At 44.7% G+C, this 10,302-nt stretch overlaps 1 protein-coding gene across 1 annotated transcript; it reads left to right on the forward strand.

Moving 5' to 3' along the window:
* The first annotated feature begins 950 nt into the window (after positions 1 to 950).
* Positions 951 to 5,864, forward strand: ACTC1 (actin alpha cardiac muscle 1). The gene is made up of 6 exons (XM_037835435.1): positions 951 to 1,154; positions 2,325 to 2,649; positions 3,380 to 3,541; positions 3,723 to 3,914; positions 4,663 to 4,844; positions 5,387 to 5,864. Exons 1-6 carry the CDS (start codon positions 1,026 to 1,028, stop codon positions 5,528 to 5,530), a joined length of 1,134 nt encoding a protein of 377 aa, XP_037691363.1. The 5' UTR covers positions 951 to 1,025; the 3' UTR covers positions 5,531 to 5,864.
* The last annotated feature ends 4,438 nt before the right edge of the window (positions 5,865 to 10,302 follow it).

A 10,302-nucleotide genomic window follows, 5' to 3' on the forward strand; every position in this document is an offset into this window, starting at 1 on the left:
TGGCTGTCACTTTGTCTTCCTCTGCCCCCTACCCTTCACCGCCTGCCCCTCCCTAACTCCCTATTTGGCCATCCCCCTGGCTGCCCCCTCCCCTTCCTTACATGGTCTGGGGGACCCCGGCTGATTCTCTCCCCTGCCCTTGGCTCCTTGAATGGTTTCGGCGCTCCTCGACGGTGCGAAAGCGACCAAATAAGGCAAGGTGGCCGGCTGGGCCCCCCACCCCTGCCCCCGGCTGCTCCAACTGACCGCGTCCGTCAGAGCGCTATAAAGCGGCGCTCCCGGTGCCCCGCACCCAGCGCCTGCCGCCGCCGGAGCCGAGCCGAGCCGAGCCCGCCGCCAACGCGGTGAGTCAGCGCCCGCCCCAGCGCGCTCCCCGCGCATCTCAGCGGGCAGCGCCCGACACGCGGCCCGCACCCGAGCCTGGACCTCCGAGCCCGCCCTGAGCCGAGAACCCGCACTCTTGCTGCCCCGACACTTTTTTTTGTTTGTTTCTTAAGCTCAAACTTTTCGATTTGGTTCTAATTTCTCTTGTCTGGGTCTCCGTCAGGGGCGCGCGGAAGGGGATTGGGGTGCGCCTTTTGGTGGGAGGGGGCAGGGGCCCCCTCTCGGTGCGCTTTTCCCCCAGCTGGCGCACAGGCGTGTGAGGGTGTGATGGGATCGGAGACGGGGTTCCCAGTTCGTAAAAAGAAGGAGAGTTAAAGGGATGGGAAGGATCTGCTAAGGAGCTAGGTCTCCTGGATCTCTAGGACGGTTCCTCCTCGCACCTGGGACCAAGGGTGAGATCCTGGTCAGGGAACCCTGGTGGGTTCCTCTCCCCTTCTCTACACTAACCCCACCACCACCGCCACCACCTTAATCTCCTCCGCGACTTCTCCTCACCCTTCTTTTTCCACCTCGAGGGGAATTCCCAAGAATCCTCCTCCCCTCTGCCTCCTCCTCGGGGGCTCGGAGGCCAGCTCCTCTGTCACTGAGTGCAGGCCGCCCTGCTCTCCTCAAATTGCAGACATCGCTGAAGCCGTGCCAAGATGTGCGACGACGAGGAGACCACCGCCCTGGTGTGCGACAACGGCTCCGGGCTGGTGAAGGCCGGCTTCGCGGGAGATGACGCGCCCCGCGCTGTCTTCCCCTCCATCGTGGGCCGCCCGCGCCACCAGGTAAACTCGCCGCCTCCTCTGGCCTCCTCTGCCCCGCAGCAACCCGAGCCCCACTCCCACCTTCCCTCCACTTCCTCAGCCCAGCAGTCTAGGAAACGTCTCACCTTACTCTCCTCTTTCATGAACTCTATTTAGGTCAAAAAAGGAATATAGATTAGCTTCAGATCCAATCGAAGACAACCAAAATCTGCGCCCATTTCCAACATACCAAGAAATGTACACTCCCCCCCCCCCCCAGATCACCTGGGGCAACACCTCTCAAAGGGTCCAACTCCTGAAGTGAAAACCCACCAGCTTCTCTCCTCCAGTCCCAGCTTTCTGGATTTTTAGTCCTCTTTATCTTGTCTACTTTTACACACTACACTTTCTTCCTTGTCCTCCTTTTTCAGTCTCGTTCAAAACTTTTGATAATGCAACTACTCTCTCCCAGTCAGGGTCAGCTTACATGGCTCCCCAAAGATGTAATCAATCTCCTTCCTGGCTGTTGCATTTTTAGAATCCAAGTGTGACAGAGACAGTAAGTGCCATGGTGATAGTGACATAGCACCTTGTTTATTAAAAGAAGGGCCATGCTCTCTGGGTTTGCAACATGCCTGGCCAGAACGGCTGCCAGGGCAGGAGTGCTGCATTCCTCGGTGATCTAGAATGATGGACACTCCAGGTCAGCGCTGGGCAGGCTGAATTTCACCGTCAGGGTGATAATGGCATATTGGCCCATCTTTTTATGTTCACTTGATGAATGTCAAAGTCTTTTCTTAGGAGAAATACAATGTGTCACAAATTCAGTCATTCCAAAATGTAGTCATCTATATATTCTGGTCGACATGGGTAATGAGCCTACTAATTTAGCAAGCATCACAGTATTTTTAAATCAAATGAGGCTCTGCTTCTTCAGTGAAATAGCTTCATTTCCCCCCTTTCCCCAGTTATATTCTGAACAATAGAATTCTACCTCTTTTGGAGGAGAGGGGTGGGGGTGGGGAGGTAAAATGTACAAGATTGATTTTAAATGATTTTTCTAATTGGGATAAAATCCTATAGTTGTTTATTATTATCCCTGGTATTTATAAGTTGTTCTTGACTTTGGCCATTGGATGTAAATTAATAATGCATTGATTATATTCCTGATAAAGAGGAAGCTTGATTTTCCCATCATTTCCCTTTGTCTAGGGAGTCATGGTGGGTATGGGTCAGAAGGATTCCTACGTAGGTGATGAGGCCCAGAGCAAACGAGGTATCCTGACTCTCAAGTACCCCATTGAGCATGGCATCATCACCAACTGGGATGACATGGAGAAGATCTGGCACCATACCTTCTACAACGAGCTCCGCGTGGCCCCTGAAGAGCACCCCACCCTGCTCACCGAGGCCCCCCTGAACCCCAAAGCTAATCGCGAGAAGATGACCCAAATCATGTTTGAAACCTTCAATGTCCCCGCCATGTATGTGGCCATCCAGGCCGTGCTGTCCCTGTATGCTTCTGGCCGTACCACAGGTATGCTTGGGCTGCGGGGACAGTCACCGATTAATCACATTCCCAAGGTCATTAACATTGCTGTCATTTCCCCAGTCAAAAAAGAAATGACCCCTACTTTCACACACTCTGGCAGGACTTTTGTCTGTGCACAGAGAGGTAACAGTAGTACCCCAGGTTAGTTTCAGAGCACACACAGGTCTAATTGCTGAAAGCACACTGTGGAGTATTGGGGGTAGATTCTTTCCTTATCTAAAAGACATGATGTCGTACAGAGAGGCTCTGTACAATGTAGCAATCTGGATTGCAGGGGTCAGGGGTATGTGCTTATCCCACCACAGCCGGTGGGCAAACATCTTCAAGGAGAACCCACGTCCCCTTCAGGGTCTGAGTCAAAAAGGAGAGAAACATGTGTAAGTTAGATCGGAGGCAAAACACACACACACACACACACACACACACACCTGGATGTTTACATAATATGCTAATGCCAATAAGAGGGGTGGTCATTTGAAAGTGTCTTGGGGAAGTTTTTCTACTACAATATTTAAAGGGATGAGTTGCTGCTAGCTTCAGACTTAGTATCCATTATGTTCATTCTTATTCTTTGTGTGTATGGGATCTAATCTTACCTGGATCAATGCCCAGTGTTAGTGTCTCCTAGCCAAGATTGGAAGTAGGCTTTGCCATGACTAAAGCAGCGGTGTTGTCCTCAGGGATTTACCTTACTGTCGTCTGTTTCCCCTGACAGGCATTGTTCTGGACTCTGGGGATGGTGTCACTCACAATGTCCCCATCTACGAGGGCTACGCCTTGCCCCACGCCATCATGCGTCTGGACCTAGCCGGGCGGGACCTCACTGACTACCTCATGAAGATCCTCACTGAGCGTGGCTATTCTTTTGTCACCACCGGTGAGTGAGAGTGAGTGTTACTGAGTGTGTGTGTGTGTGTGTGTGTGTGTGAGAGAGAGAGAGAGAGAGAGGTATCTACCACTGACGCATCTGCTTTCTTTCTCCCCTGGTGAATCTACCTACTTCCCTATAACCAACTTCATTCTTCAGAGCTTGACTGTGACACCCTTTATTTCTGCAGCTGAACGTGAAATTGTCCGTGACATTAAAGAGAAGCTGTGCTACGTCGCCCTGGATTTTGAGAATGAGATGGCCACAGCTGCCTCTTCCTCCTCCCTGGAGAAGAGCTATGAACTGCCTGACGGCCAAGTCATCACCATTGGCAACGAGCGCTTCCGCTGCCCTGAGACGCTCTTCCAGCCCTCCTTCATTGGTAAGTTTAGGGTCTGGTGCAGAGAGCAGCTTTTCCCTGGGAATCTTGGGGTCTCCCAGAGTAAATCTGTCACAATCAGGGAGGACTAAGGAGTCCTTGAGTTAAGACTTCTCTTCTCAGCTCAGCTTGAAGTCCTGATGTCTCATTGCAAGGAAAGTCTGTGTTTTGTTCAGTGATATAACATACTGACATCATATCAAAATGAAGGATGAGATACAGTAGTAGCTGAATACCACATAGTCCCAGGAGAGGGATGGTTAGTCAAGGGAGCTGACTTACTCCAGTAAGTTCCCATTATCAAGTATCAAGACTCCCCTTTTGAATTACTCATCATTAAATACAGCAACAGTCCTACTCAAATAATTTGAGATGGGTATGTCACCAACATCTTTACATAAGGAATGATTTTCTAGAGGAAGCCTCTCAGGATTAAAATTACATCAATTTAGCTTAAATGTGTGTCCTGTCCTTTTCTAAAACATCTCTCATATGTCTGATAGTTACAGAAAGTACTCATGCCAAACAGGGTGGTAAACACAGTTGTTCATTTCTTGGCAATCTGTTGTGGATTAACTGTTAGCACTTAAAAAAAAAGCACCTGTTCCATAAATGCCCTGGCATCTATCTTATAGGAGAGCATGTGTTTCAGAGGCAAATGGTGACAGCTCACCAGCACAGAAGAGTCCTGTCCTCTTCCCTCCACCCTGGCCTGAGTGCTCCGGGAATTTTTTTTTTAACTTGTTCCTAGGTATGGAATCTGCTGGCATCCATGAAACCACTTACAATAGCATCATGAAGTGTGACATTGATATCCGCAAGGACCTCTATGCCAACAACGTTTTATCTGGAGGCACCACCATGTACCCTGGTATTGCTGATCGCATGCAAAAGGAGATTACTGCCCTGGCTCCCAGCACCATGAAGATTAAGGTAAAGAGCTTCCAAGGGTGGGAGAGCCAGGGGCAGGTCCTTCTATTCCAAACAGAACTGGATTCCTAATTCCTACCCCCCCACACACTTTGCTTCCTGCCCCCAAACACTTTTACCTTTTAGCTTTCTAGCATCTGATTTTTCTAGCACTTCTCCAAAGACAGGACACTTCAGAATATGTTTTCAAGCAGTGGATAAAAATAAATCTTTGAAGAAAGGAAAAAAAGAAATCTTAGAACACATTTTGGAAGTCTCAACTTTTGGACTAGCCTCCACTGTAAATTTAGCTTATTGCCACATTTTACTCTAGTTCAGAGAACTGGGGGAATTCTTATTTTCTAATGACTTTTATAATGGAAATGGTGAAATAGAGGAAAGTTCAAACTTAACTTGGGCATATTATTTTATGGTACGAAATAGTCCACAAGACACCAAATTGATGTGTGGTAATTTTCTGTGACTCTCCCCAACATGCTCTTTGCTCAGTTGCTGGGAACCACAGAGTTCATTAGAAGTTTTTGGTATCTTTTTTTTTTCTGCAGATTATTGCTCCTCCTGAGCGTAAATACTCTGTCTGGATTGGGGGCTCCATCCTGGCTTCCCTGTCCACCTTCCAGCAGATGTGGATCAGCAAGCAAGAGTATGATGAAGCAGGTCCCTCCATCGTCCACCGCAAATGCTTCTAAGGAGCCTTCCCTCTTGGTCTACCGTACATCCAGGATAACAGTATCATGCTTCACGGAGGCTTCCGAATCACCTCCTTCATCTCTCATCATCCATTGTACAGTTTGTTTACACACATGCCGTTTATTTGTGCTTCTAATATTTATTGCTTTATAAATAAACCAGACAAGGACTTGCAACCTACAAAAGCCTCTCATTTTATTTTTGTTTACTCAGTCTGTCAATTTGTATATTGACAACTTTGACACCATGAGCATTGTAATATTACAGTACCATAAAGCTCATTAACTGAATTAGTTCATTAGCTGGGAGGAAAAGTATTAATTTTGATTTTATACATTGGCTATATTTCATATCTGAAAAAGTAGACTAAGTTTAGGTCCATATAAGCAAGAAATGAACTCAGATAATTCTATAAGATTAGTTGCTTATGGATGATGCTGAAATTGTTGCATTAGCATATTTTCCTCTTGTTTTTATAGCTTTGTAGAAAACACACATATATTGGTAATGAGAAAATCAAAAGATTATTTTAAATAAATTGGTTTAAATTCTCAATTCTTTGGACTCCTCAGCTATTTTCCTGAGGGCTATGCATGTTACTGGTGAAACACTGATTCCAGCTGACAGTAAGCCCCACTGCTTCCCATTCCAAACGTCCCCTAAACAAATCAAGACCATGTGTACATTCAAAACAAGGGTGAGACAACTACAAGCCAGACACTTCTGCCTAAGTGGTGACTAACTTGTGGGACAGAAGTCTTCAACCTCTTCATTTCTTTGAAATCTTCAGACTGTGAAATCTTGGGATCTTGGGTTGGATAGAATGAAGGCTCTAAAGTCATAAAGGAGCAAAGGGAAGGGAAAGTCAAAATGTTCACTTCATTCTTTTCCAGGGGTCATGCAAAGTATGGAGGGGAAGTGCTGGGGCAGTCCCAAGAAGACTCAGACCTGCTCTGTCCTTGAGGGGATCCCACACACAACGCCTAAAGCCCAGTGTGTTAAGTAACACTGCCACCCTTGGGAGCTAGGGGTGGTCTGGGAGGCTTTTAGGAGGTGGCCACGGTCCTGGGTCTTGAAGAATGGTTAAGAATTAGAGAAGTGAGAAGAGCAGGGAGGAAATCTCTGCAGGAGGAGATGGGGCAGGCACAGGGCAGGCTGATGAAAGCAGAAAAGACATGCTGATGAATTTTAGGAAATCAAGTCAGAAAGATTTTTACCTGATTGCAGGATGTTTAAAATTTTTCATTTCAAATTAATTATTCATGAACTGTTAGAGATCACGATGGCATTTGATTGGACCTAATTAAAGTTCATTGATGAGGGAATCAAAACAAAACACAGATTACGCAGTCTCAATGCTGTGCAGTTTGCTTGTGGAATGGACAGAACAGGAACTCAGATTTTCTGACATCCAGTCTGGCAGTGCTTCTAAAATCATCTTCTCTAACTTTAGTCACAGTCTGTCAAGAGTAACCCCATTTTATTACACACTCGTTGGGGAGGTTGGGTTAACATTTTGGAGTACTTTAGGCTTATCGGACATCTTGAATATGTCACCACTGTTACAGTTCAAGGTCGTAATTGTGCCTTTATGTTCATTCATCTAAAGAGCATCTCGGGGCCAGACACAGTCGTAGTTGCAGGGAACACGAAGATGAATAACAGCACATTTCTGTATGCCTTAAGTATGGAGAACAGAGTTCCATATTCAGCAGAGCTGACTGGAAGTCCTCTGAAGTAAAGGTTAAATAATAAATGATATATTTTACATAAGTATAAACTTTATTGTAGGTTTTCCTTTTTTCACTTGTGTACTATAGCACAGTTGGATTGGTCTAATAGCTAGATCTCAGCCAAGGAGATGGATTTAGGGTATACATGGGGAAGTATTGTTTCAGCCAGTCTCTCTCTTTTTCCTCATCTCTCAAATTGAGTACAGAATTACTAAGAAATTTGTCCTCTACAGTATTAACGCTTTAAGTATAGACAACTGGCTGGAGTATCACTTGTGGTTCTTCTCATGTAAGAATAAAAATGGAATGGGTATTGTTTCAACTGAAAAGGAGAAGCTTTCAGAATCAGCTTCTGGTATTTGCATCAAACATGGCAAGCACACAGATTCTTGCCAAATTCTCAAGTTTCATCACCTATCTCTTTCTGATGATACGGTGTAAGGTATTAGAACAACTGAATCCTCTAAGAATTGTGCTTAAGGAAAGCACAAAACAAAATAGTGTTTTTCTAAGTCCATCTTCACATGTGTAAAATAGTTGAGTTGTCTACAGTGAATATGTCTTTGGTTGAAATGCAATGTACAAAAACCTACATAGGTCATGATATTTCTTCTTAATTTAAAATCAAAAGGATGTTTTCGGTGATTGCTAATTCCCCAAAACACTATTTTTTCTAAACCAAGCAATGTTCATTATATTTACTTGTTTAGAGATTTAAGAGAGTAGAGTTACATACAAAAGGACAATTACTAAAGAAAATGGAATATTTGGAGTTCTAGGGCAGGTTTACTGGATCCAGGACCTCAGACAATGTCACTGGGGCTCTACCTTTCTCTCCATATCTTGGATGGGATCCTTCTACATGTCAGACATGATGGCCCAGCTTGGTCAACCAACTTACCAGACTCAGGGGCAAAAGAAGTTTTCCCATATAGTTCTTGAAAACATCCAGAGAGGTCTCTGAGTCTGGTCAGGCTTGGGGACTGAGTGATATCATCCCCACTAAAGGGACTGATCAATATTATTGAATGGGGAAGGGGTGATTCCCCCAAAGGAAGTGAACAGAATGGTGCAAACAGACCATACTCAATGAACTAGAGCAGGAAAAAATTATGGTAGTTTGTGGGGAAGGAACTAATTTTTGGAGGGCTCCAATATCCATGTTCAGAATTTATTTGATTTGACAGGCCCTGAAAAAGGCTAAAGAAGAGTAGTGATGCACTCTAGCAAAACTGAGAGGCAAAACCAACAACCCTTGGATGGTGGTATTTGTGGCTGAGCAGAGATTTTATCAGACCTCAGTGTGGCCCAGGCACCCAGGAACACAAAGAACTCTATAAAACCAGATTAGCCAACTTTTTGTGTGGTAATGTGTATATATATAAAACACAGATTTTCCATTTTAACCATTTCTAAATGTACAAGTCAGTGGCATTAATTACTATTATAATGCTGTGCTGCCATCACCACCTTCCATTACCAAAACTTTTCATACCTCAAACCAGAAACCCTTTACCCATTAAGCAATAACTCTCCATCCCTCTTCCCTACAGTCCCTTGTTGCCTACAATCTACTTTCTCTCTCTAATAATTTGCTTATTCTAGATATTTCATATATGTGGAATCATAAAATATGTGGCCTTTGTGTCTGGCTTATTTCACTTAGCACAATATCTTCAGGGTTCATCCACGTTGTAGCATGTATCAGAATCATTCTGTTTTATGGCTGAAGTAGTCCATTTTATGGATATACCAAATTTTGCTTACCCATTTATCTGCTGATGGACATTTGTGTTGTTTCCACCTTCTACTATTGTAAATAATGCTGCTATGAACATTGGTGTACAAGCATCTAAGTTCCTCAGATTAGCCATCATTTAAAAGGAAATAATAAGTCACATTCACTTTGTAGTTAACCTAATATAAATGCCATAAATATTTCCTGGTAGCTGATAGAGAGGAAATAAATTTTGGGTCTTTTAAGTCTAAAACAGAAAAAGTTGTCTGCATTAATCTTAAGGTCTTCCAAACACATTATACAAGGATTCTCTCCCTCAGAGCTTGACTGTTGCCATGGGAACCAACCTCAATTGAGAAGAGACTCATTGAGGAAAGTTCTGGGGTGGTTGCAGAAGTGTGCCTCTGTCACAGGTGAGGCTGATGCTAGAAGATGTTCCTTGCACCCACTCATTAGCTCTGGGCGCAATAGATGCAAGTGAGGTTGATGAGAAGGACACAGAGCTTCAGTTCAACTATAAGCTGTCTTAGTCTCCGTGGTGCTCGGCCCTCTCTCTTCCCTGACAGAAGCCGGAGGGGATGCAGAGCTTCATCAGGTGAGAGTTAAGCAGAGATGGCTGCTGTGTCCCTTAGCATCATTGTTTGTTTCTTTCTCTGTATTGTTTTGCTACATCTTCCCAGGAAATTTAAGGCTGGCTGGGGAGACAGAAAGAAAACAGAGGGAAGGTTGCAGTAAAGGTGAATTAAAATGTGTCACTCACAGGAGATGAGAAGTGGACTTGAGTCAGGTATAAAGGGGACTTGAAAAACTTTTCAAATACTACTGGATAGTAACAGGGTAGGCATCATATAGGGTAATATAGTGATAGAACAGGCATTTCTATAAAATTTAAAAGCAAACCTGCCTTAGGCAAAATAATGAAATGTGGTCAAGCATCTTGAACTCTAGAGAGAACCCCTTGAGCTTCTTTTCCACTGTCTCCACCTAATGCTGGCTACCTGGACACTCTCTACCACCCCCACCAGGTTGACACTTACCTGTCCTTTACTTGCTTCCTTTGGAGAGCAGACTATGCTAATTAAGTTATCAGTTACCTAATCTATTATTCCTGTGCCAAAAAACCAATCGGAGTCAAGTCTGCAGATTATAGCATTTTATTCGGGACCCTAAAAGTCTGCTGCAGCAAGGAAGCCACATCCCGTGAAAAAACAGAAGTGGCTTTGAGTTTCTAGGGATGGCAACACGTTTTTATAGACAAAAAGAAAGGTAGCTTGACTCCTATTGATTGCACAGGGGTTTA

This window comes from Choloepus didactylus, chromosome 4 (genome assembly GCF_015220235.1).
Source record: "Choloepus didactylus isolate mChoDid1 chromosome 4, mChoDid1.pri, whole genome shotgun sequence".
Lineage (NCBI taxonomy): Eukaryota > Metazoa > Chordata > Mammalia > Pilosa > Megalonychidae > Choloepus > Choloepus didactylus.

Excerpts from the sequence above, each read along its gene's own strand:
- ACTC1 (XM_037835435.1), top strand. The coding sequence starts at position 1,026 with ATGTGCGACGACGAGGAGACCACCGCCCTGGTGTGCGACAACGGCTCC. Across the intron at positions 3,915-4,662 it reads CTTCCAGCCCTCCTTCATTG|GTATGGAATCTGCTGGCATC; the intron begins GTAAGTTTAGGG and ends ACTTGTTCCTAG. Across the intron at positions 4,845-5,386 it reads CCAGCACCATGAAGATTAAG|ATTATTGCTCCTCCTGAGCG; the intron begins GTAAAGAGCTTC and ends TTTTTTCTGCAG.